The sequence below is a fragment of the Aegilops tauschii genome, chromosome 7 (genome assembly GCF_002575655.3).
Source record: "Aegilops tauschii subsp. strangulata cultivar AL8/78 chromosome 7, Aet v6.0, whole genome shotgun sequence".
NCBI lineage: Eukaryota > Viridiplantae > Streptophyta > Magnoliopsida > Poales > Poaceae > Aegilops > Aegilops tauschii.
The window spans coordinates 296,613,493-296,640,506 of record NC_053041.3 but is presented as its reverse complement, the minus strand read 5'-3'; the positions used below and the strand labels follow the sequence as shown (position 1 = coordinate 296,640,506).

The following is a 27,014-nucleotide window of genomic DNA, read 5'->3' as shown; positions in this document are numbered from 1 at the left end:
TAATCAATCCGATATGCTAACACATTAGCAACAATCTTGTATTAGCCATCCACCATAATTGATGTCATATCAAAGTGTGTTTAAATTTGATTACAGGATTAAAAATAACATCACTCTAGTTGAACAATCGAGTGCACTTCTCACTCAGACTCAGAGGACACACCATAACAAAACAGATGAAAAAGTATGGGCTACAGAAGACTGTCGAGCTGAGATTGCAGATCAGATATAGACAGCATACCAATAGACTGAATTTCTTCAGCCGAGTATTCTGAGTTCAGAAGGGACTGTAGCTGTATATGAGCCTCAACTATATTCGACCTACAACAAAGAAAAACGCATAAGAAGAAACTCACAGAAAACAACTTTAGTAGTACATAAAGTGTTTGACCCTGTTCAGTGTACAATCACTAGTGTCAGCATACATGTTAGAATTTCATAGTATAAGAAAGCATGAATAAAGGACAATCTTGTATTCAGTCATAACCAAAAGTTAGCTGCGTACAGCTTAGCACATTTCAACTTACTAAACGAGGTACTTGTGTGAAAATCTAGATGATGCACACAAGTAAAAAGTACCACGATTGACAATGATGTATGGAAGTGTACTGATTTTGCGAAAACAGTGGAATGGTAAGGTAAAAATTTGCTCAACTACTAGGGACCTTTGAAAAATATAAAAATTGCGTCTGTAGCAGTACTAGGTGGAGATATGCTTCGAGTGCTCTAGTTTGCATAAATGACAACACAGAATAGAAACGGGCAGAAGCAGAGCTTGGTCAAAGAACCTCTAGTTTGCAGGCTTTGATCCCCGCACATGCTGCTGAACTCTTGTACCTATTTACTTCTCCACTTAATGAAAAGAGTTGTCTATTCATAGTTGTGTAATACCGCCCCTAAGGATGATGAGGATCTATAAAGGTTCTTTCATCAAGCTCTCGCTTCGGGCTCCAGTACATTTATATATCGGCCTATGGCATCCTGGGAATACAAGTCCCTAACAAGGATTTGATTTCTAGCAATATATGAATGATTTCTTATGGCAAAAACTTAAGTTGGTAGCTAACTTTGGCCAGGTAAGCATTACTACTGCAGTGGATAAATAATGCCATGGTATTCTTGATGGGTGTTGTAGGACGTAGAACCTTACTTGATGGGTTTGAATATAATTAATCTTGTCGACGGATTTTGCAAATACAACATCAACTTGGTCATTGCTTTGGGCAGATCTTGTTGAATAGCAGTCCCAACCTGTTTTGGCAGAATGAATAGTTCCATAACATATGAAAAGCAGCACAGTAGTAAATAGATTTTCATAAAATGACATGTACCTTTTGAACCAGCTCTGCAACTTTATCGGGTGAAGCAAATGCTTGTGTCTTAAGGGGTTTTGCTAGAACAGAATCCAAATTCTGGCCCTGGCTACCTGAGGACAGTGCAACTTTGACAGCAGTTACCTGCCATACAAGTGAATCGTGTTACAATCAAAATTTTAGAGTATAGCCTACCACACTGGATATAACACTGATTTCTAAGATTGTGGTCACACATCTCACATTCTGGCTTCGCTGTTTGGCATGAACTATAAAATGATGGCCTGATTAATACTAGAGATTCGGATAGTCACAACTCGCAATACAAAATGGCAACATTTCAGGACTGCTGCAGCTATTACAGCAAAAAAGAAGTCCACTTTACTCTTCTGCAGCATCTCCAATGTCCACATAACATCCAATGTATCATGCTGTTTACCACCACCACCACCCCCACCCCCCACCCCTAGAGCTAGTTCTGCCCGCTACAAGTTCGAGTATATTGGCCACATATGAAAGTCATGTAACCTGGTTTTGTTTTGCACATCATGGCGTCCATGTCACCCTTCTTCTATCTCCCGTCCTCTCTATTTGTCTCTGCCATCCCTCCATCTTTCCCTCCAACTCTCATGGCTCTGCATGTAGAAGACCTTTCTCCCCTCCATCTTTCCCTTCCACTCCCATGATACTCTGCACGTAGAAGACCTATACACAGCCATGCGCCCACACGCTCAACGGCCACCTGAGCTTGCTCTCAATGCTCATGACATACGATCAGTCCCCTTGAAAGAAACGCTCGTCAAACTAACGGCAAAAGAACATGCCTTGTTTCTAAGGCGTCCTGCTTTAGACGCTTAAGCGATAAGGCGCCCTGACAGCGGCTTAGAAATATGCCTGCTTTAGGCGCTTAGGCGCCGCTTAGGCGTCAGAGCGGGTGGTGCTCGCCTTAGGTCGCTTTACCGCCTTATAAACAATGAGAACAGGCAGAACAGACGATTATAGTTTAGGATTAGGGGCAGAATGGGGAGGTGATAAGTGGGGAATTGGGTACGGGCTGGTCTTGAGCTACTATGCACGCACCAGTGTCTTCTATTCCTGCTAATGGTTGCCAATTCAGCACTTCTTGATGTGTACTGTTGGTAACTCTTTGGTTGTACGACTGCTTTTCCTTGTAAATTTTGACATGCCAAGTTGGACATCTGGTCATCCAGCTGTATAACCCCATGCGATTGGAGTGCTCCACTTGCTTGAGGCAGAATATCAAACAGGTTCCAGCTGGGCAGGGCAACTCTATTCTGCCGGCAGCATGAGACAAACCTGAAGCAGTAGCAGAGTAGCAAGTTCAATAACCAGATCCCAAGTTCATTCTGGATCCTGCGCAGGATGCAGCTGGGAGACCCCCAGCAGACTGGCACCATGTCCAGTCTCGCGGAGGAGCGCTGCGCAGGAGGTCCGAACACACCGGCAAGTCCTTAGACCTATCTGTGTCAAGACCAAGAATGCACCTGCCTCCAAAACCAGTTGAAGGGAAGGCCACATGGGCAAAGCAGGATGACATAAAAAAGACCCTAAAACCAGTCTCGGTGTTAGCCCTACCTATACCTCATTCTTACGAGAAAGAGAAGGGTTTGGCATAGAGAGAACAAAACTAGTAAAGGAAACAAACCCACTGCTTCAGGAAGGTGAGGCCAAGGATGTGACCCAACTTTAGAGGTCAAATAGACTAAATGGAACTTTTGTGTGTTATTTAGGAAACGGTGGGGAGAAAAGTGAACTTTCTATTACAGCAAAACAAAATACAAAGGGCTAAGTTTCGATTAACCATACCTTAGTAACAAAAGAAAGCATTGGGTCCACTACTAGTTTAGTGATGGACATTATAAACTCTTCACAAGTAGATTTGAGGCCTTTCTCCAGTTCCTGAAATAAAAGAGTATTCGCAGGGAAATTAGCTGGAATCAACAAAACTGAAAGTGGATGCGAGCGCAAATGGTTAAACAATCATGTTTGAGTATTCAGTGTTGCCATATTTTAGACATTAGCAACTGTCAACAGCTTCATGACATGTCAAGATGCATTTGTACATCAGCACAGGCAAAGTCCGACTTATGCTCACAAATGCATGCACATCTGCACACTTTATTTCCAATTGTCACGATATGGAATGCCGCTTTCTAGTAGCTGTTGAAGTAAGTCTTCTCCATCGGTTCAGACTTGACTCTACCGGTTGGTGCATGAAACTTAATAGTACAAACGATGGGAGAATAACAAAAACATCTTACACTTGATAGCAAATGATCACTTGTAAGCCAAAAGGCAAAATTCTGTCGGTTCAAGTTGCTTACTTTTCTGGCGTCAATTTGATTCTCCAAAATGCGGGGAGAAAAGGTCCTAGCAAGTGATGTTGACCTTGACCAGTCAAATAATGAGACCTGGCCCCTGAGAATCCTTCTTAAGTGATCCTGTAAAAGGAGCACGTGATTTGTTTTAGTTATCTAGGACTAGGAAATATGATCAACTAACATGATAAATAACATCAGCATGATGATAGCTAAATGATAATAAAAAAAGCTTTGGTCCTGTGGAGATCACATGATTAAGTCAAAGTGATATTACACTATTGAAAACCTTAATCAAGCTTCCAAAAATCCAAGCTCACTACAGATAGATGCAAAGAAAAAGTAGGGAGTGCATTTGAAAAACATAGGGTTTGAGTTTTCTCTAAAGAAGACAAGATTATAGGTGCATCTGATTTGGTATTGCCAACAGATCACTTCTATTATACTGAAATATAGCAAAAGGAAACGAGACACCTTGTTGGTGATAGGTTCAAAACCGCGACACTTATTTTGGATCGGAGGGAGTACAAACTTTTATGATCTCATCACAATGAGACGCCTTTTAGTCCCAAACAAGTTGGGGTAGGCTAGAGTTGAAAACATAAGATCTCGAAACCAACTCATGGTTCTGGCACGAGGATAGCTAACTTCCATGCAACCCTGTCCATGTCTAGTTCTTCGGCAATATTCCAATCCTTCAGATCTCTCTTGACGGACTCCTCCTATGTCAAGTTTGGTTTACTCTGACCTCTCTTGACATTATCAGCACGCTTAACCGTCCACTATGCACTGGCGCTTCTAGAGACCTGCGTTGCATATGCCCAAACCATCTCAGACGATGTTGGACAAGCTTCTCTTCAATCAGTGCTACCCCAACTCTATTACATATATCCTCGTACACTATCCTTTCTTGTGTGTCCACATATCCATCACGCAATCCTCCGCGACAAAGTGCTTTAACCTTTCTGCTTTTGATGTCTTTTACTTTTACTCCATTACCTGCTCTCTGGACTATATAACCAGCGACTGAAAACCCTAGTTGGCATCTTTTGCCTTCTGGGTCGAACCTTAGCCGCCACTGTTCATGGTCAGTCTCCAGCATTCCCATGTAATCTCGTATCATAATTAGGAGAGGCCTCTGGATTCGCTATATTGTGAGATGATCATGTCTGTATCTTGTTGTTTCTCTGAATTCCACCATATGACCGCGATACACCCCCACAGCGGCTGCTGACTGCTCATTCCCACAGCCCGCACCGTGTTGCCCCTCTTCCACCCTCGTGGTGCCGACTCCCTCCACCTCCACTTCTCCTGCATCCCCACCGCAAGCGGCGCCGGCTTCGCTTAGCCCCTGCCCAATCTGCAACCACATCACGCGGCAGTGCTCCCCGATCCAATGACCGAGCTGGGCGGCACTCTAGGAGATGGAGCACGGTCGTGTGACAATGGTGGTTGTGTCCTCTTTATCTCCCTTTCTCTCAGTATAAAAGTCGAAGATGTGACATCCTAGGATCTCGCTGTTGTATGCCTGCTGAGCCCCCTGCTGCAGATACAACTACCCCTGCTCCCAGATCAGACATCATCATCGCCGCACATGTTGCGTGGCCGGTACCTGGAGAACGTGGTGACGGATGGCACACTCTGCAGCCAGCATCGACGATGCCGAGCCAAGGACATGCCTGTTGGGGTATGCCCCAGTTGCGATGATACAATCACGTGGTGCATAGTATAGCCAACACAAGCAATCGGCGCTAGAACTGTGAAGCAGGACACAGGGAGCCGTATGAGTATGAGCTGTCCGCGACGCATCCGGCAAGGAGCGTCAGCAGAACGGATGGCGTAGCGTGTGCCGTTGACAAGCAAACCTAACACGCGTCATACATATAACGGGGTGGAACCTCATGAGGGCAGTTGTGGCCCATCTGGGGCGGGACCATTTATTGCAACAGAGTGTGCAGGCCTGCGCTCGCATAAAACCTGTCGCATAGGCAACGTACGGTTCGGCCAATGGGTGCGAGATAAATCACTAGAAGAGAGAAAATAGCGAGCTGGGTGCCAGGGAACCGAATCTTAACGCAACAGTTCGATAGGTTATTCGATAGGAATGCTAAAGTAAGCGTGAGTATAGAATAAGTTATTCTACAGAGAGCGGCGTTACTGAGAGCAGTAGTATCTGAACATGGTATCCTGGTCGTACGTACATGTCTAGGGATATGGGTTAGTGGGACCTTTCAAGCATATACGGTGATAGGATCATAGGAAAATGGGTGTGTCAGATGCTATACACAGATGAACAGTGATGTACGGTAGCCGGCAGGCTTGTTTTTTCAAAACGAGGTTACGGTGACGACCCGAGCCGTGGATCGCCTCCGTCACGAAAAGCTGCGCGGGGATCAGAATCGTGTCTTCGCCGTCTGCTGCATAAACAACGCCGTCCATGGATCATTAAATGCTCACCGGTGCACAAGAAATTGTGGGCCACTTCGAAATATCTCGGTCCCCAGTTGTAAGTAAACTGTCTCTCTCCTTCCCCCCTCTCCCCGACCTAGGCGGCGGAAGGTGAAACAATGGCGGCGGCAAGCAGTATGGCCGAGCTTGCAGACCTACGCCACAGCGGGCTCGAGTCTCTGCTGGATCCGGTAGACAGTTAATTTCTCCACTGTATTATTTTGTTCGATTCAATCCGTAGACACGCAAGCGCGTCTAAACGACTGTTTTTCGATTTGATGAACATGCCATCGATTCCTGCTCAGAGAGGTCACGGGTGGTGTTGACCAGCTAGATCCGTTGGTTTTGATGGCTGTTGGGCCGTCGGCAGTGGCACACGCCGACTCGTTGTGCGGGGTTGCAGCTGGACAACACGGCGGCTCTGCTGAGCAGATCGATTCTGGCCGCAAGAGGAAGCAGCCGCCTACTGAATCCTTCGAGTCCACCAGAGAGTTGCACCTAGATGCGCCATTGTGGACCAGAAGGTATACATAGAAAATCAGTGTTCATTTGTCTGAATCCATTATTCTGTTCTTTAGTGCCTATGTCTAAAAAGCCTCTTGAGCACTACTACTGCTGTCAGCAAACTGGTCCTCTGTTTTTTTGGTAATCCTCCATGCGTGCAAATTGACCTGCATAGTGTTTTCAAGGCAGATTATGTTGTCCATGCGCGCAATTAGCATATATATTGTTTTCTGGGCAGAGCATGTCATGCAAAAGAGAATCCTCCATGCGCGCAAAAGCGAGTTTCAGGCCTGAATTCCACAAAATAGTGAATCACATGATAAGCGTGGAGCAGTTTGAGACTGCATGGGGCCTGCTGATTGAGAAATACAATTTGACGTCCCACAATTACATGACAAATCTTTATGAGATACAACATAAGTGGGCAAAGCCGTATTTCAAAAGTCTCTTCTGCGCCAAAATGACGAGCACACAGCGTAGCGAGAGTGCAAACAATATGTTGAAGATTTACATGCCGCCAGCAAAGCCCAATGCATGTGTTCGTGCGACAATACATGAGGCTTCAATTCGACCGAGAATCGGATGAGAGCTACCAAGAGAAAAGGACAAGAATTGTGAGCGATATTTCATTTATAGTTTTGTCGTTTTTGTTTGTCTTGTCGGAGAAGCTGACATCTATCTGTTTTTTGTCCGACTACAGAGTGGTGCTGTGATGAGAACAAATGTTGCTATCGATAGGCATGCAAGCAAAGTTTATACAAGAAAGATGTTTGAGCTATTCGGTGAGAACCTCTTCAAAGGTGCAGCATACCAGGTAGAGGAATTTTTGCGGAAGAAGAAATACATCGCAAGGCACAATGACGCCGACAAACGTGAGAAATGGAGTAAAGTGGATTTCGAGGTGAGCATATCAGATGATGGCGACTGGTTTGACTGTGAATGTGGGCAGTTCGCCCACATGGGGATGCAATGTTGCCATGGTCTGAAGGTTATTTTCTCAATGTGGTATTAATCAATTATTGCTTATCCTGTCATATATTTGATTTGAAACGAATCGATTATGCTTGCCCATGGATTCCAGTGATGGACTACGTTGGCGTGCAGGAGATACCCAAGCGGCACATCATTAAGAGGTGGATGAAAGATGCAAGGGACATTTTGCCACAACACCTTGCTCACTTTCAGAAAGACCAGGCTGCCAATCAATTTTCAGCAGCCGGAGCTTGACTCCGTACCTACATGCCATGGGACTTGTCAGGATTGGGGACTCATCAGTCGCGACCTACGAGCTTGTGCTCGCTAGGATTAAGGATTTAATCATGGAGGCATCGCCACCGGCTGAAACCAAGGATGGCCTAGGGATCGAGGATAGGCTTGCTGCTGAATCAAACCGGAAAAACATTGGATCAGCTTGCTCTCCATAACATCGAAGGAGAAATGGTAGCAAATGAGAACAGCATGACCGGTTCTGACAATTGGGATGCCCTCGCTGGACTGTCAGCTCCGAGCAAGAAGTGTGGTCTTGGGCGGCCTTGCTCAAGTAGAGTAAAGACGCCATACGAAGGATTCAGTAAGCAAATGAGATTCTGCAGTATATGCACTGCCAGGCCATAAGAAGGCCACCTGCCCAGAGAGGGGCGATGTGCCAAAGCAGACTTGCAAGCCGGACACCACCGTACTTCCTGCACGAGGCCCCTCCTAGAAAATGCATCTTAATACTTTTTTCCGGCTATGTGTAACGTTAGAATAATAATAATCGAGGATTTTCTAATTGATGGCTTGTGTCTCCATGCTTTTTCCTCCTGGTTGCAGTCTAGTTGTATTTGCTGAGACATTAATAATTTGAGTTTCTACAAATATGTAGACAACTGTGCTGGTGAGACGAACTTTCCCCCCACACATGACTACTGCTGGCGTTTCAAAATATACCGGCACCTCTGTTTTAGTGTGTGTATGCTTTAGCTTCCCATCACTGGTTGGTGCTCCTCGAGTAAATGTTGCTATTACACGTCTGTGTTGGGTCCAGCTGGACGCACGTAAGCGCCCTCAGACTGGCCACAATGGGTAGTAACATAGAGTAGTAACATGCCCATGTTACTACTCTATGTTACTACCTCTATAGTGGGGAGTAACATATGTGTGGTAACATGCAACACTTCATTTATTAGGCTATAGACTCATCTTGCCTTGATATGTGTGATGTTACTCATACTAGTACTCCCTCCTTACCGGTTTATAGGGCTTATATCTGAAATCCCACCAACCAAGGTAAATGTCTATTGGCTGAGATGAACTGAGCTTATGTGAAAAGTGCCCAATTAGCATAATGGTATTAAATCTCAGCCTGTTCAACTGCCACTGCAATTAACTACAGCGCCCCACGGCGGCATGTGTCCCGCTCTCTCTCTCATCCAGATGGCGCATGCACTGGTCAGTCTTCGTTTTCTTATCTCGTTTTAGTGTCCAGTTTGCTGCATGCATGCAGTTGAGGGAAGGAAAGGAGCAACAACTTCGCTCTGTGATTAATTTTCTTTTGAAAACGGCACCAGGGAATTAAATGCAACGCAGCACTCGAAAAGACCTCAGCGCTTTAACCAAGCGACTTCTAAAACAAGCCTTATAAAACGGAAATCTAAAGATTTTGAGATGAGCCTTATAAACCGGTAAGGAGGGAGTAGTAACTAGCTATGTTACCACATGCCTCTCTTTCTTCATTTATTGCTTGCCACATCATCTATTTTATGTAGATATGTGTGATGTTACTACCTATGTTACTCCCACTGTGGGTAGTCTCATGCATTCAAAATTCAAAAACGTCTGCCGCTGATCACAGACACCTGCCATTACTTAAGGCAGCGGGACAGGTAGGCTCGGGAAAACGGCTGATCCATCTGCACTTTTCCGCGTTCCGCTATGGCTCAGTGGTTGAGCACGACTTTACTACACGGGACCCGCCATTGAATACATTGTAAATATGGTAGACGCATACGCTCGGGAATACAAAATACGCGCGCATCCCAATAAAGACCAACGGACTAGATTCCGGGCTCAGCTGTGCTCACGATCAGAAATGCATTTTCGTATTCTACACCCCTAGTAAAAAGTGCACAAAATATAGTAACATAGTATGCAAAATATATATAATGAAAGCAAATGTAATCCAGAATACAAGGCTTCAGCAACAAATTCACATGAATATGCAATGGAATACAGCACAAATAAGCCATACTTCCCATTCCCATGCAAAAGATAAAGTTGCACATACCAGCAAATGGGAGAAATCCAGTTCCTTGTGTGTGACTGAGAACTCAATCTCAAATGGTGCAATCTGTAAACATGTAATCAATGAGTTGCCAGATGAATTAATGTAATCAATGAATTTAATTACGACTATCAGATAGTTGTATGCCCACCTGTTCCCTTAAAATGAGAAGGTGCTTAATTAGGAAAAGCTGTCCATCCATTGGGGTTGCTCTTTTTGCAATGACCTTGCTTGCACTCTGTTCACAGGACCAACAGTTCGTTTCTAAGACTAACATAAGATGTTGCATATACAGAAACTGCAAATAGCATGTTTTTAAGATCATGGACAATGATAAAAGGAGAAGGGACCTGAAGGGATGCTGTGCAAACTTCTACGGCTTCCTGTGAAATTTAAGTGATATGTCAAGTCAAATGAACAGGGCATCAAGTAGTAAAAGAAGAATTAACCAGAGAAATCAACATAAGCTTTGAGAGGTACAATACAAGGGCTAATCCAGTAAAAACCGAAGATTCCAAGCAGTGATATAGCTTTGACAGGCACGAAACTGTTTTCTCCAGTGGTCTGTACCATGTCGCATACATGTCTGAGTTGTCACTAACCTACAAATAGAAACATAAGCAATAGAATTTGTTATCCTTTCTCAACTAGATCTTCCCATGCTGATTCAGTTAGAAGCGCCATTTGCTTTCTTAAAATCAGAAATAGCCATCATGCGAAAAAGCAATCTTGGCACATACAGACAAGGAGGGGGGGCATTTAAGTCCAAAATCTACCCATAAACTTGCATGCACATCTGTGAGACAAAATATAGATACAAGAATGTGCAAGCATGACTATACAGCAAAATAGTACAGTATTTTAGTGAATGTATAGGACCAAAAGGAGTTGCACAGGAAATAACCAATTTGTATTGCGATAAGAAGAAAACTAACATTAGCACTTGAAATTGTAGATCTCTCAAGTTTTCCAGGATAATCCAGATCTTCGTCAGAAGGGCGAAAATTTGCAATCTGGAAAAAAAATTAGACGATAAATATTAAGTAAAAGGTTTCAATAGATAAAACAACAGCTGTTTCATCTTCAAAAGAACTTGCACTTGTTTAAACAATGGAATGAGGTATTTGATAGAAAACAAAAAACATTAGGTGCAAACATGACATAAGGTTCAAAACAAAGTAATGCAAGAGTGTTATCCTATGAACTCAGATCTGCTGACCAAGTTTCTTCCACTTTAAGGGCTGTCATGCTTGTGCAGAAGCAAGATGGGTAAGCTACAGAGGAGTTATGGGGATCTAATTATGGGCTTAAGCTTCTCAATATGTTACTTCAAGAGGCTTCGAGTTGAGTCCAACTTTCAAGTTTTTAAACAGCCGTCAATGTGCTAACAATTGCTCATTTTCAGGAGAATAACACAATCAAATACACTTCTTTTACAATTCATAATAACCAACCGACCTCCGATTTCTCTCACGATTACCTGTGCAATGCATGCAGAGGCTTCCATGTGCGAAACCATGTTCATACAGATGACCAAAATGGATACCAAGCAGTTCAAAGGATTATTGTGCGCAAAGAGGACATTTTCATTATAATTTTTTCAGTTGGGCATCACAGCTGATTGACTGAAGGAACCATACTCACAGTACATACGAAAACAAAAGAGGCTGAAGAAACACAACGTCAGCCACACACAAGAGATTTGAAATAGTACCCCCTCACGAATATGAGTCCGAGCACAAAATGCCAGACGCTCAAGAACATCTGCAAGTATCCTCTGCAATATTGGACGGAGTCCAGCTGCTGATTTACCACGTCTACTCAGTTGTTCTCCCAACACTTCGGCCTTCAGAATGTCAACGAGTTCACAGAGAGAATCAATGTTGCCTTCATATATCAGTCTAGGCCTCAGAGTATCATATAAGTGTGTGCACCTGAATGAAAAGGCAATTCAGTTAATCAACTTAAATGAAACAGTTGTCTTCATAACAGATATGCATCAACTATCGCAGAGTTTGAGTTTATAAAAGTTGAATATCTACTCTCAGGACACAAGTGACAGTTCTTTATGCACTGAAACCTCATCCAAGAAGGCAGAACAGATTATTAGCTGTTCTTCATCTTCAGGTTAAATGCTTGTAGCAGGTAATATATACTATATCTTCCGTTCTTCATTGGCTACTTTACTTTGTTCTCTCAGGTTATACACATTAGGAGTTTAGGACTATGCTCAATTTCCTGATCCTCTGGATCCTTGTACTATCGTATTATTAATTTTGATACAACTAACATGAGCCTACATACCACAGTGGTATCATAGAACTTTGCCAAATTGTTAGTATTACTCATGGCTCAACAAAGAAATTCATTTTTCCAAGTTTCAAGATATTCGGATGAGTTGTGATATTATGGAAGTTTGCTCCAGTTCATACTTTTTGTATATCTAGAAGAGATTCGTATACAAGTTCATTGAAATGTTCAATATAGAAACTGAAAGTTACGACTCTACTACCAGTACAACAACAACAACAACAACAACAACAACAAAGCCTTTAGTCCCAAACAAGTTGGGGTAGGCTAGAGGTGAAACCCATAAGATCTCGCGGCCAGCTCATGGTTCTGGCACATGGATAGCAAGCTTCCACGCACCCCTGTCCATGGCTAGTTCATTGGTGATACTCCAGTCCTTCGGATCTCTCTTTACGGACTCCTCCCATGTCAAGTTCGGTCTACCCCGAACTTCGAACTTCCTGCTCCAGCATGTACTCCAAGATGTAACTCTATCAATCTTTCAATAAAGTGCCAGAAGGCTTTCCTTTCAAAAAAAAAAGTTCGGTCTACCCCGACCTCTCTTGACATTATCAGCACGCTTTAGCCGTCCGCCATGCACTGGAGCTTCTGGAGGCCTGCGCTGAATATGCCCAAACCATCTCAGAAGATGTTGGACAAGCTTCACTTAATCGGTGCTACCCCAACTCTATCTCGTATATCATCATTCCGGATCGGTCCTTCCTTGTGTGGCCACACATCCATCTCAACATGCGCATCTCCGCCACACCTAACTGTAGAACATGTCGTCTTTTAGTCGGCCAACACTCAGCGCCATACAACATTGCGGGTCGAATCGCCGTCCTATAGAACTTCCCTTTTAGCTTTTGTGGCACTCTCTTGTCACAGAGAATGCCAGAAGCTTGGCGCCACTTCATCCATCCGGCTTTGATTCGATGGTTCACATCTTCATCGATACCCCCATCCTTCCACAGCATTGACCCCAAATATCAAAAGGTGTCCTTCTAGGGCACCACCTGCCCATCAAGGCTAACCTCCTCCTCTTCCTCGTGCCTAGTAGTACTGAAACCGCATCTCATGTACTTGGTTTTGGTTCTACTAAGTCTAAAACCTTTCGGTTCCAAGGTTTGTCTCCATAGCTCTAACTTCCTATTGACCCCCGTCCGACTATTATTGACTAGCACCACATCATCCGCAAAGAGCATACACCATAGGATTCTCCTTGTATATCCCTTAACCTGGCTCAAGTAGAGTAGCGCGAAGAAAGAGAGGCCCCCACGTCGTCCCCGCGAGCGACTCGAGTAGCGGTGCCGCCAGCCCGCCCCTTCTCCCCCTTCGCTCCTCTCTCCCCTCCCACCGCCGGCCCGAGCCACCAGGACAAAGCCCCTCGTGGCAGCGGGAGGCACGGTGTGTGGCGTCTCGGGTGCGTGCGGGCAGCCATGGCTACACAGGTGGCATTGCTGTTGGTGGTCGATGTTCGGCGTGGTGGTTTGGTGGAGGTGGATGAGCGCCGGGGTGCATTACCTGCGCGCTTCTTTGGCCGGCCAACGGTGGCGGCGTCCGCGGGCGTCGTTCCCTTCCTGAAGGCTCCGTCGCGGCTGCTCCCGTCTCCCCTAGTTTACTCCGAGTGAAAACTCGATCTTCTGGATCGGACGGTGGCAGCACTCCAGTGTCGTGCCCTTCTTGGAGGCACTGTCTTGGAGTCTTTGCTACGTTGAGGGTCAGCCTCACTTCTTCATGATGGCTAGCTCATAGTGAAGGTCGCCAGCGTCTCCAAGCGGTCTTATTGTTTATCTTTACTGTGCTTGGTAGCGTTAGGGTGATGTAGTGTCGTGCGGCACCCTTGGATCTTGCCTTGGGTGTGTGTTGTGTGTCGGGTGTGCCGGTGCCGTATGTTGGGTGGTTGGTTGTATGCATGGTTGTTGCTTTATATATAAAGCGGGGCGAAAGCCTTTTTCGGTATATCCCTTGACCTCATCCATCACCAAAGCAAAAAAGATAAGGGCTCAAAGCTGACCCTTGGTGCCGTCCTATTTTAATCGGGAAGTCATCACTCATCAGGGAAGTCATCAGTATCGCCATCATTTGTTCGAACACTTGTCACAACATTATCGTACATGTCCTTGATGAGGGTAATGTACTTTGTTGGGACTTTGTGTTTCTCCAAGGCCCACCACATGACATTCCGCGGTATCTTATCATAGGTCTTCTCCAAGTCAATGAACACCATATGCAGGTCCTTCTTTTGCTCCCTGCATCTCTCCATAAGTAGTTGTACCAAGAAAATGGCTTCCATGGTCGACCTCCCAGGCATGAAACCAAACTGATTTTTGGTCACGCCTGTCATTCTTCTTAAGCGGTGCTCAATGACTCTCCCATAGCTTCATTGTATGGCTCGTCAGCTTAATTCTACGGTAATTAGTACAACTCTGAACATCTCCCTTGTTCTTCAAGATTGATACTAATATACTCCATCCCCATTCTTCTAGCATCTTGTTTGCCCAAAAAATGAGGTTGAAAAGCTTGGTTAGCCATACTATTGCTATGTCTCCGAGGCCTCTCCACACCTCAATGGGGATACAATCAGGGCTCATCGCCTTGCCTCCTTTCATCCTTTTTAAAGCCTCCTTCACCTCAGACTCCTGGATTCGCCGCACAAAACGCCTGCTGGTATCATCAAAGGAGTCGCCCAGTTCAACGGTAAAGCTCTCATTCTCCCCATTGAACAACTTGTAGAAGTACTCCCGCCATCTATGCTTAATCTCCTTGTCCTTCACTAGGAGCTGGTCTGCTCCGTCCTTGATGCATTTAACTTGGTCAACCTCCCTCGTCTTCCTCTGTCGGATCTTGGCCATCTTATAGATGTCCCTTTCGCCTTCCTTCATGTCTAACCGCTGGTAGAGATCCTCATACGCCCGACCCCTTGCTTCACTCACAGTTCGCTTTGCAGCCGTCTTTGCCATCTTGTACTTCTCTATGTTGTCTGCACTCCTATCCAGGTATAGGCGTGTGAAACAATCTTTCTTCTTCTTTAGCCTTCTGGACATCATCATTCCACCACCTGGTATCTTTAGCTTTGCTTCTACTTCCCCTAGACACTCCAAACTCCTCTGAGGCCACCTTACGAATGCAAGTCGCCATCTTCATCCACGTATTGTCTGCATCCCTCCTTCCTCCCAAGGCCTTGAACGTCTGAGCTCCCTTCCCCTTGAGCTTCCACCACTTCGTTCTAGCGACTTTGGCACGCTTGTCTCGCTGGACATGAATCCGAAAGTGGAAGCCACTCTCTCCAGGTATCATCTTACAATCTAGGCACGCGCGCCTGTCTTCTCTTCTCGAGAGGATGATATCAATCTGACTAGAGTGTTGACCACTACTAAAAGTCACTAGCTGTGATTCTCTCTTTTCAAAGAGGGTGTTAGCTACGATCGTGTCATAGGCTAGAGCAAAGCTTAGGACATCTTCTCCTTATTGATTCCTGATGCCATAGCCATAGCCAAAGCCCCAGTGCACCCCTTCAAACCTGTGTTAGACGTACCCACGTGGCCATTGAGGTCTCCTCCTATGAAGAGCTTCTCGCGAATCGGTACACTCCTAACCAAGTCCTCCAGGCCTTCCCAAAACTCTCTCTTGGTGTTCTCATTGTGGCCTACTTGCGGGGCATACGCGCTGATAACATTGAGAACTAAGTCCCTAACTACCAGCTTGACCAGGATAATCCGTTCCCCACGTCTCACGTCTACCACTCCATACTTGAGGCTCTTGTTGATCAAAATGCCTACTCCATTGCTGTTTGCAACCGGCCGGTGTACCACAGCTTGAAGCCGGTATCCTCCACCTCCTTCGCCTTCTGCCCCCTCCATTTGGTTTCTTGGACGCAAAGGATATCAACACCTCTCCTCATCGTTGTATCAACTAGCTCCTGGAGCTTACCTGTCAAGGACCCTACGTTCCAGCTACCTAAGTGAATCCTCCTAGGCTCGGCTAGCTTCCTTACACTTCGCACTCGTCAAGTCAAATGCGAAGACCCTTGCTCATTTTCCACTACACATGGGCGTCGATGTAGCGCGCCACTAAGGATGCGACGACCCGATACTTGCTCACTTGCCACAGTATCCAGATCAAAGTACGGCGCGCCACCGAGGAGACGGCCCGGCCTTGCCTATTTGACACCACACCCGGGTTTCGATGTGGCACGTCGCTGAGAGGGTTACGCCCCAACGAAAATCTTTTGGGTTTCATCTCCATGAGAGTGGCCGAGTTTTGACGTTGGCTTGCCAAGCCTATCACAATCCTGCCATTTAAATCTCCGAAAATGATAAGTACCTGACATCAGGTTCGAGCACATGGCAAATCGAATTTTTCGATGGCAATTCTAGTGACGCAAGGACGGCAAGTTAGTTGACACACACAGCAATTTTCTGTCAAAATAAAGAACGAAGACATGCTTACCAACTAAAGTTGCCATCCTCACGTCACTAAACTTGCCATCGGAAACATTCGATTTGCCATGTGCCCGTACCTGACAGACGGGCGTTATCAGATTCCTATATCTCTAACAGGTGGCAGAACAAGCAAAAACCAAATTGACTACTAGCTGACAACTACATACTCCTACTAGCCAAGTATTGGTCTATACAGACCTACACTAATACTGAGTTAATTGAGCACAACACACAAGGGTTATAGCTAACATATATTGCATGTAAACCTGAATATAAACAAGACTTGCTACATCTATACTGCTAAGTAACAAAACAATACTTCCTGGCAACATACAACATGTGGTAAAACTTGTAATAAGGTGTTAGGACACATTATATTATTGGTTATTGCCCTCTTGGTTTGTCAAACTAACTTTACGTGATACCAAGTCAAGTTTTTTTTTTCTTTTTTTGCGAGGATTACCAAATCAAGTTACTGAACTGCACAAATAAATCACTTGTAACTTGTAGGATTGCCAGCATGAACGTAAATGGCTTTAACAGAACTAAGGGGGGTTAAATAATCTTACAATGGATCCATTAAAGGAGCCATACTTGAAACATCTGATGCGGATGCTGGGAAGAAGTGAGCAAAAAGCTGGTGCTCAAACTGGCATGCCTGAGAAGAAATGCGAGAACAAGTATAACATTTTTTTCTAACAGTAAAGAAGATATAACAAAAACAAATCATACCACAAGAATGCTACAAGCTTCGATAAAATATAAGTGTGATACTGAAAATGCATATTGCAGAAAACATAGAACTACTTACGTTTTAACAAGCTGGATAATTTCCTGTGCGTTTCAGCGGCGGCATAAATATTCTAGTAAGTTAGCCCGTGACCGCTCGTCTATCCTTTGTACATTGTGCGCAAAAAAAATAGTTTGTTTTTCTACACAATCACCGTGATTTAGCTGCCATTTATTGTTAATGCGATTGCGTACCCAAAAAACTGGATTTTATTTGTTAACATTGGATTACCAAAGAGAACATGATTTCATTTGGTTGTCAATAAGATGTGGAACAGCTGAGGCGTTTTTAGGGGAGGGGAGGGGGGTGTGGGAGAAAAAACAGAGATGGGAGGGGGAAGTCAAAACGGAGAGGAGGAAGGGGGATAACGTACGTAGAGAGGTTGCACGAAGTTAAGAACAAAATGGGAACCTTATGTTCTTTTTAGTAGTCTAAGTAATAAGCATATAGATAAGTAGTAGAGATTTCATATGTAAACACACAATACTAGGCCACTGATTATACAAAGTGTGATGCTCAATGTCCTCTACCTTACACTTCTCTGTATGCTACCACATATAACAGTAAGTTGTGACTTAGGAAGCAAATGAAATCTAAATAGAATAATTAGCTAAATATGTGGTTACCTCCATCAAATAGGCACAACCAGACCTTGTAAAAGAAGGTAAGGCCTCTTTTTTAGCAAATTCAGAAATGCGTTGCTGCACCATACCTCGTATCTAAAAGCAATATTGCAAGCGATAGGATATAATCAAGTTAAGGACTTAAGGTCAAAACAGAGTACAAAGGTTTTAACTTACCAAGTACAGCCTCTGCTCACAAAACAAACTGTGACATTCTGAAAGAACCTGCGCGTACTCTTTCTTAGAGGATCTACTTTCAATCTCATTGAAAACCGGTTTTAGCTGGAAAGAAGAAAGAATCAGGAACAACATGGATAGAGTATCTACAGATGGTTTAAACTTTTCAATGGACTACAGATGTGTTCGGAAAAAACCATAGATCATGTAGAAAAAGTATACCTCCCCAGCTGCTGCCTTGAAACGAACATATATAAGAGATGCTTCCACACCCTCTGTAACAGCATTTTTGCCAGAACCACTGCCTCGAATTGCGGCTTGAACCTGCTAATAAGTAAACCTACTATCCAGTAAATATTAGCTACAGCACTCTACATATTAAATGCAATGGAGGAGCACCTGGGATGAAGCGGCTTTCAGTGTCGACAAGACATGTGACCGGATCATACCTAATGCCCGAGACTGCAATACAAGAAGTAGATAACTATAGGTTAACACGCTCTTATTCGTAATGACTAGAAATGTAGTTTGCCTCACACGTAGTCCTTCACCTGAAGTTGGCGAAACTTGACCAAGTAAACAGCAGATTCAGCATACAGTGGATTATTTTCAACATATCTATATCCACCAGAGGATAGAACATGAGCTCCATAAATCTCAACACAGAAAAGGAGAAAATGTCACTGTTATGCAACAACTACTTACAAGATACAATCATCAAGTCTTTTCAACAGTGGGAGAAACTGTTCATTCCCAATGTTCATAGTCTGAGAATAGAAGCTAGTAGAGGCCTGAAAAGTGGAAATAGGTAATTAGACAAAATGAATCAGCCTATGGAGACAAATGGAACTTGACTACAGATTCACGTGTCATCACGTCACATATATATAGTAGCCTGAATGTCAGTATTTTGATAAACTGCAGTGCTTGGTAAGTGGCAAAGTGTGGTCAGCAACCAGAAAAGATCTAGATCTCAAAGATATGGAATCCATGGAGCCTAAATCATATCCATATATTCTTTCAACAACCAAATGACAGCTCACTTCTTTGCACAAATGAGCACCAGTCACCCAGTTGAGAAAGAGCAAGGATGCAAATACCAGCAGAAACTTCACAAATATGTTCATTATGTAGGCTTTCTCTTAAGTTTGTTAATTCATTTATAGGATAAGGATTAGAGCATTGCAGAATCCAGTATGTTTGGTTAAGGATGCTCTCATCTGAACTGAAGAAATTGTCGAAAAGGTATTTATTCAACCAAATACATTCATGATGTCAAACAGAAACTTATTTTCAAGAGACAGACTAGAATGCCAAATCTTACATTTTCCAATTCATCAAAGTAGTTTAACCTACTTCGGAGTGCTTCAGCGAACCCAATGAGCCTTTGTTTCTCCACCAACTGCATAAGCATTTGAAAGCAAAAAAACAGACCAAAATGGCCAAGTTACAAGATAAATAAGTTTTTAGGACCGTAGTATACTACTAGAAATAGAAGAACACAAAATTAAAATAAAAAAGTTAAAATGAGAGTTACACCTGTCTCCAGTAGGGGAAATAAAATATGTTTTCAGATGACAAGTTGATAATACAGCCATGCACAAAAAAGAAAATGCAAGATCATCATTAAAGCATTTATTCTGTAAGCTGTCCAACTAGTTGAGAAACCTAAGTCTTCCTTGTAGAACTTCCCAATAGCCTAACTTGGATTGATTCCCTATGATATCCTTACCAGAGTAATTACATAATATGATAGTTTATCTTAATCCCACAATTAACAGCACTGTTAAAAATATCGGCCGATATTTAAGGTAATCGGCCAGTTAATCCTGAATCCCTAGGTCACGGATGCGATAACACCTTATCCATCGCGTTAACTGATCCAGCGGATTAATCGGCTGTAAGGCCAATTTATCCCACTGGGCCGATCAACTGAATAGAGGGAGAGAGAAATTTGGGCTCCAAAATTTTGTTTTAGGTCAGCCCGTTCCCTCCCTTCTCACTCTCCCTCCCCTCCCGTGGTAACCCTCGTTGGAGAGGCTAGGAGCAGCCGCCGCTGCCCCGAGCAGCTGCCAGGGCCATCCGCCAGAGGCGCCTGCACTCCTCAAGGAACAGGCACCGAGCCTCTTCCTCCTGCTCGAGCTGGCCACCCCCTCCGCCCTCCCCCTCCCCGAGACAAGCACCAGCAGCACGGCAGACAAGCTCGCCTCCCCCTCCCCGAGCTCGCATCCCTTCTTCCTGCTCCAGGTCGCCGCCCCCTACCCAAGCAGTCTTTGCTATATGCTGATCTGCTTTGTGCTATGTTATATGCTGCTCCTGCTCTGTGCTATATGCTGCTGCTACTGCTTGTTGCCTCTCCTTTATTGCTGCTGCTGCTGCATTTTTGCTATATGTAGCTAAGACATATAGATATGGCCCTAATTAACCTACCGATAAATGGGTTACCAACAAATTCAGTTAATAGGTCGATTGCCGATTAATCCCTACTCCTCACCCGACCGAGCAGCTACAAGTTACCAATATCCTGAACACTGAATCACGGTATCAACTTATGGAAAATATTTTATAAGGATCCATACAGGAACTGGTATAGCAGGAGAGGAGACCACATACAATCAACTGATCGAAATGTCAAAACAAATTGTAAATTTTCCAACAAAATATTTAGTTGATGCAATAAGTAGGGATACAAAAAATATCTATAATCAGAACATTAACATGGGATTCAAACTGAACAGATGGCAAAAGACACGCATGATTCAATAAGTAGGGAGACAAAAAATATCTATAATCAGAACATTAACATGGGATTCGAACTGAACAGATGGCAAAAGACACGCACGTCAATGTAACCTGACAAATTTTAGTCTTAAAGTAGGCATGAATGCACAATAAATTATAAACTAAATATCATTTCTTGTGGAAATCTCACAATGGATAGTTAATTCAGATAAGAATGAGTAGAAGGGGCATACAAGTTGGTCGCAAGCATCATGCAAAGTTTGTGTCTTTATGGCAACACTCGAGTGCAAGGATTGTAGTTCTTCAAATAAGTTCTGTGTGTCATCCACCTGAATGGAGGTACTTAATGTTAAAATAAAGGATGTGTATGTTCACTATAAAATTTCTTCCACATAAACTAACAGAAAAGTTCACACAGTCCTACTTGTTGAAGGATGCCATCACATGTGTTAACACGTTCCTCTAATGTACTCTCGTAGAGGCGATACTTTTCCTCAGTCTGTCAAAAAACAAAAAGGAGGGGTTAAAACTCTGCACGCCATTCCAAGCTGTGCACTACTTACTGAAGAACAGCATATGCACAAACCTCAGATTTCATAGCTGATTCCAGTTCAGCAAACCATTTGTAAAACTACAGGTGGTAATCAAAGTATTAGCTCAATCTGCAGAAAATTTGTACCTTTTATCTTTAAACAACCTAAGGTTAAACATGAAACATAAGGACAACAAAGAAATGAGGTCGCAAAGTTCCCTAGTAGTCAACCAACATAAATAGCAACGAGGGAAAACTTACCTGATGTGTATTCACCAAGACCGCATCCATTGCACCCGCCTCCTCCAAAGCAGATTCTTTTTCTGGCACGGCCGTACCTCCATCTTCCTGATATAACAGCCCGATCAATTTTAGCCTAACCCTGATGGCAATGTAATATAGAACGGGAAGCATGAGCTAATGATGTTACAGTGATCGCCATTTTTTGTTAATTCACTAAACCCTTGTACTGCAAAGTCTGTAACACTATTACTGCTAATAAAATATCTCAGATCCTTCAAAACAAAATGAATTTGACAGCGCTCCGACACAATACAAACACAGCAAGGGACAAACTGAAACCGAATTACAGAGACCCAGACGAGATCACATTATTTGCCATCTCAGTTAGTGAGGCGTGGCTTAAACAACAAATGCGAGATCGGCGTCTTACCAGATTAACCGGGAACGGCCGCTCTGCCACAGCGTGCGAGAGCGCGGAGATCGCGGCATTCTGCTCCTCTGTGACCGGCGCGTTCTGCCAGAAACGAGGCCTCAGATCAGATCCACCCGAACTGTTAATCGCGGAGGGGGGAGGGGGGCATAGGCGGGTACCAACCTTCTCCCACGCATACGCGAAGTTGTAGCCCTTTGAGAAAGCTCCCGACCTGGGCAGGGTCGCTTGCTTCGTCGCCATGGACATCCTAAGGCGTGGGCTCGCACGGAAGCGGAGGAAGACGAAACGGGACAAGTGAGAAGAATGAAGTTTGTTTTTACTTTCTTTTTAGGCATTAAGCATATTTTCTTTCTTTTCTCTCCAATAGAAGATGTACTAGTAGAACGTTTGTGCTCTCTAAGCCAATGCCGACAAGAATGAAAATATTTCCGAAATAAAGGTTAGTAGAGATGCTCCATCAACTTCAAATTTTCTCTTTGTTGATGACTCTCTGATATTCTTATGCAAGCCAAGACTATGAATGTGAAGTCTTTGTGTCTTGGACTTTTATTGTGCGGCCTCAAGGCAAATGGTTTTTTTTCATGGTAATACGTATCTCTTTTATATCATAAGGATCATAGTACAAGCCACGTATAAACTGACGCGGCAAAACTAAAAAGACCGCAAAACGCTAGCCTTTGCACAAAGAAACAACAGTCAAGAAGTAAAATTAAAATCAAGACCGAAGAAGCCTCTGAACTTGACACCAACGCCCGTCACCTGCCTATGGAACCACCATAGCAGCCACCAAAAGAAAAAATGACATCACTTTCACACCCGAGCTCGATGCGGCTCCATCGCTAATATGCAGCTTTGCGGGCCTCCAAGGTGGCTCACCAAAAGCGAAACAATCACCGTTGAACGAATCAGACCGGGGCAACACCCCGGACACGCCATCGAACTTTAGATCTGGCACCCCACACGACTAAGACACTGGAGGAGAAAATCACACCTACCATCCACGAACCACGAACCCAGCACACTCCACCATCTTCCAGATGCCGCCGATGCAGACCACAATCTGCATCCGTTCCTAGACTAACTCCTAAGCTCCGCGTCGGCGTTGGAGCAAACGTCGTCGCAACGGTGGAGCCCGAGGACACAGGTCCACCACGAGGATGTTGTCGCCGCCACGCCATCCTTGTTTCAACAGACTGATTTCCAAATCCATCCCCAACCATAAGACCGGTCGCCTCACCAAAGTAGGATTTGAAAAAACTTTATTCAGCGTCACCATCGCCGCCGCAGAAGTCAAGACGATGAACAACCTAAATATCTAAACTACGAGAGTAAAAAAGATCCACACACGTGGATCCGGCGACCCCCCATCACCACCAACGACCGAGGCCGCCGGCGGAGGGGAGCCGCCGGAGGGCGACGGCGGTGGAGACTCCTGGCGGTGGCAAGGGCGTCTGTTCTTCCTTCGAGCGATAGAAAGAAAAGCTACATATTATTATCTTGACGGCAATCGCCTCAAAGGCAAATGGTGAGTGTTGAAAAGTTTAGCATATTTTTAGTCCCAATACAAAAGCGGATGAAAAAATACAAATTTGTACAATTCTGAATATTATAATTGAAGCTCTTAATGACAAATATTTGGGTTTACCAGGTATGCATAAAAGTGATTGCTTTCAATTCCTAATTGATTGAATTATCATGAAGATTATTGGATGGAAAGAAAATTTGTTATTTGTTGAAGGAAAGGAAATTTTGCTCAAATCTTTTGTACAAGCTATCCAACTTATGTCATGTCCATCTTTAAAATTCTTTAAAAAATTGCAAAGAAATCATTGACGCGATGTCGCAATTTTGGTGGGGTGATAAGGACAATCAAAAGAGAATGCATTGAATGACGTGGTGGAAGATGTGTGTCCCAAAAGATCAAGGAGGTATGGGCTTTCGAGATATATCTTGTTTCAATCTAGCTTTATTAGCCAAACAACCGTGGCGGCTACTTGATAATCCAAATTCTTTATGTGCTACTATCTTGAGAGCTAAATATTATTTAGAGGCCGATTTAATGAATGCAAGTATGAAAAACGGTTCCTCTTTTACTTGGCAAAGCATCATGGCGGGAGTAAACTCTCTAAAAATGATTATATCTGGAGAGTTCAAAATGGACAGAATATTGATATTTGGACAGATGCATTGATTCTGGATTGTGCGAACAGGAAAATTATTACTCCTAGGAGAGGGCACCTTCTGTCAAAGGTATCTGATCTTATTGATGCAGTCACGAACTTTTTGGATGAAGATTTCGTGAGACAAACATTATGGCCAATTGATGAGGACATGATTACCTTGGATACGACCAAAAATATTGCATACATGCATATTTGTGAGGTGAGTTCTAATGCAAACTATGCAATAATTTATTTATGTTATCCAGGACAAAAATACTTCACAGACTTTTGTGTCATGTCTAATTACAGGTGTATGGGACATTTATACAATCCACATATGAAGATAAGGGAAAAGGAGAAGTTTAGGTGTTGTTCAAAAAGTCCTCTCACATCACTTTTTGGCCAAGAGAAGATTGAGTCCAAGTCTCTCACGTTCTGGACTCGGATTCGTACTGCACAGACATACCTGACTCAAAACGCCAAGATCTCTTTCATCCGGACTCCGAATTGAGTGATTCTTTTTTTGTTGGAAGTAGATTTCATACTCTTTCCAACCCAATTGGATTCACCTTCAAATTCATCTGGAGCGTCGAGATATTGACGAAACAATCTGACACTGCAGTAGAATCCGAGTCAAACTACAAGTCCAAAGGTGTTGCATCACCTCCATTTGGGCCCATGGGCCTTGTACGACCTAGGGTTAGTTTTAGGCTGCCTTGTGACGTCCTCCCGCCTCCTTGGTCGCTATTCCTTGCTCCTATATAAGTAGATCAATCTAGTAGCTTTTTCCTTGGGATTTGTTTAGTTAAAAGTTAGCCATTGCAACTTCGTGTACTTCGTTTGTGTCCAACAACCAGACCAAGAGCGCTTTCCGATCCCCACCTATATCAATACTTCATATATATTCGCAATATTCAGATTGCTTTATCAAATTCTTGCTTGTTCTTCGATTGCTTGCAGGAATAGACATTCATGGTCAGGTTGATCGTGCTCTGGCGTGGTCAATAACCTCTCGGAGTTGGTTTAGCGATTTCTAAGGTGCAACGTCGTGCACGTTTGTCGTCGGATCATCAAAGTCTACTCCCACAGAAAACGATAATCACCTTCTTATCGAAAGGCGGGACACCTTTGCCTCTATCAAATGGTATCAGTTTTCAGGTTGCTCGATGAGAATTTCCAGTTATCCATAGATTGGATTTATTTTCTTACCTATTGTCCAAGAAAAAGCCATAAAAAAGTTAGATATGTTCATCATTTGTCCAAGCCGGCTGAGTCTTTGCAAAAAAAAATCATTGCTTGCATAGTTGAATTATCGGTTACATCGTCGTGTCGAGTTGCTGGTCTTAGTGTCTAGTTTATTTAGAGTTTCGAGTTCTGTTCAAATTAGTCATGCCGCCGCTGCATCGTTATCCCTTTCGTTGTCCACCACCCATCCATCAATTTTCTCCACGTGCTACCCACTGTTCATTGTCATAATCATAGTTTGAGGTCGTTCACATATTAGCTTCATCCAACCTACATCTCATCTAGTTTGTTTTGGGAAGAGGGAGAGAGGAAAAAAGACAGAGAAAAAAAGTTAAAAAAAGTCAGAGAAAAAAAGGAGAGAAAGAAAAAGAAAAAAGTGTGACAAAAAAAGAGAAGAAAAAAATCGGATCTACCTAGATTCAATCTCGTACCCGAATTCGGATTGAAATCTATTTTGTGCACTGTTCAGTAAAACAGACATATCTTCCTCATAAGAAGTCCGCTTTGGCTCTGCAAGTACTCAAATTAAAGCTAGCAACAAGCCGCATCTGAATAGTTGCATAAACTAGTTCAATATTTGACACCTCAAAATCAGCTTCTTAATAGGTCGTTTTGCCCTACGAAGTTCGCGAACACAACTTGTTTCAGTTTTTTAGGCCAGTTTTAGAATTTTTTGACTCCTCATATCAAGTCGGAATTGAGTGATTCTTTTTACGTTTGAAAGCTTGAGTCAGTGCCACTCTTAAGAAAAATTATCATAAAATTGGCACAAACTTTTCTAGAGGAAAGTTGGAGAGAAAGTTGTTGGTATATCCTGCTTGGCAGTTGTTTCTCATCATTGTCTTTACTGTCATTGTGATCTTCACTTATTCTTATTGTCCAGAGCTACTTCATATCTTTTATTGATGTGAGTTGTGCTACGCCATGACTTCATTAGTGTTCCAGGATCGCATTTCTAGTCCGGTCTAACCTAGGACCAGCACAGTACCGTCGTTGAGCGTTTATTCAACATTGCTTCTCTGAATTGATTATTGTTAATCTTTTGCTACCATATATTCAAGCCTTCCAAGCTCCACATATTTATACACCGTGTATATGTATGTTCCCCTGGCAATCGCTTTACTTAATCTTCGGAGTTATTTGACACCTTTGGTTGCCTGTCGCTACCTGCTGCATGGTAAGAACTTGTAAGACATTGATATTTGCTATACCGTGAGCGTTTTACCACCACATCCTAGTAGTTCATAGGAACACTATTTTTGGATTTTGTTTCTTGTTTTCTACTAATTATGACAAGTTCTAGAGTTGTTATTTCTTGGGCTTCATCGATCGTGGGAGACGTGCCACCACCTAAGCAATACTACAACCGTCACGGGAGGTAGACAAAGATCCAAACACACATGATCAGGTTAATGTTTCTATGCCACCATTTAATGGCCGTTTTAGACCTACTTTATATATTGCATG

General features: G+C 43.5%; 1 protein-coding gene across 3 annotated transcripts; it reads right to left on the bottom strand.

Annotated features, from left to right (window-relative positions):
- On the bottom strand, positions 1-22,545 carry LOC109745237 (conserved oligomeric Golgi complex subunit 3). 3 transcript variants are annotated; one of them, XM_073503125.1, is made up of 25 exons: positions 22,303-22,545; positions 22,138-22,221; positions 21,726-21,812; positions 21,519-21,563; positions 21,357-21,431; positions 21,166-21,261; positions 19,515-19,592; positions 18,896-18,981; positions 18,742-18,808; positions 18,590-18,652; positions 18,413-18,517; positions 18,191-18,295; positions 18,017-18,109; positions 17,170-17,258; positions 11,581-11,800; positions 10,802-10,879; positions 10,352-10,468; positions 10,217-10,249; positions 10,018-10,104; positions 9,870-9,932; positions 3,659-3,775; positions 3,141-3,233; positions 1,332-1,457; positions 1,146-1,251; positions 1-321 (listed from the first exon to the last, which is right to left on the bottom strand). In XM_073503125.1, the coding sequence occupies exons 1-24, from the start codon at positions 22,384-22,386 to the stop codon at positions 1,147-1,149; spliced, it is 2,196 nt and encodes a 731-aa protein (XP_073359226.1). In that variant the 5' UTR covers positions 22,387-22,545; the 3' UTR covers positions 1-321; position 1,146. The 3 variants fall into 3 exon arrangements, with proteins under 3 accessions (XP_073359226.1, XP_020159966.1, XP_020159967.1); XM_020304377.4 differs by having other exon boundaries at positions 1,151-1,251; XM_020304378.4 differs by having other exon boundaries at positions 1,151-1,251; positions 18,413-18,514.
- Positions 22,546-27,014: the final 4,469 nt, after the last annotated feature.

What these genes read in the sequence shown, in the direction of transcription:
- LOC109745237 (XM_020304377.4), bottom strand. Translation starts at nt 22,386, where the DNA reads ATGTCCATGGCGACGAAGCAAGCGACCCTGCCCAGGTCGGGAGCTTTC. An exon ending in ACTTTGATGAATTGGAAAAT is followed by an intron (nt 18,982 to 19,514) that starts GTAAGATTTGGC and finishes TCCACTTTTCAG; the next exon opens with GCCTCTACTAGCTTCTATTC. An exon ending in ATTATATTCAAACCCATCAA is followed by an intron (nt 322 to 1,150) that starts GTAAGGTTCTAC and finishes TCTTTGTTGTAG; the next exon opens with GTCGAATATAGTTGAGGCTC.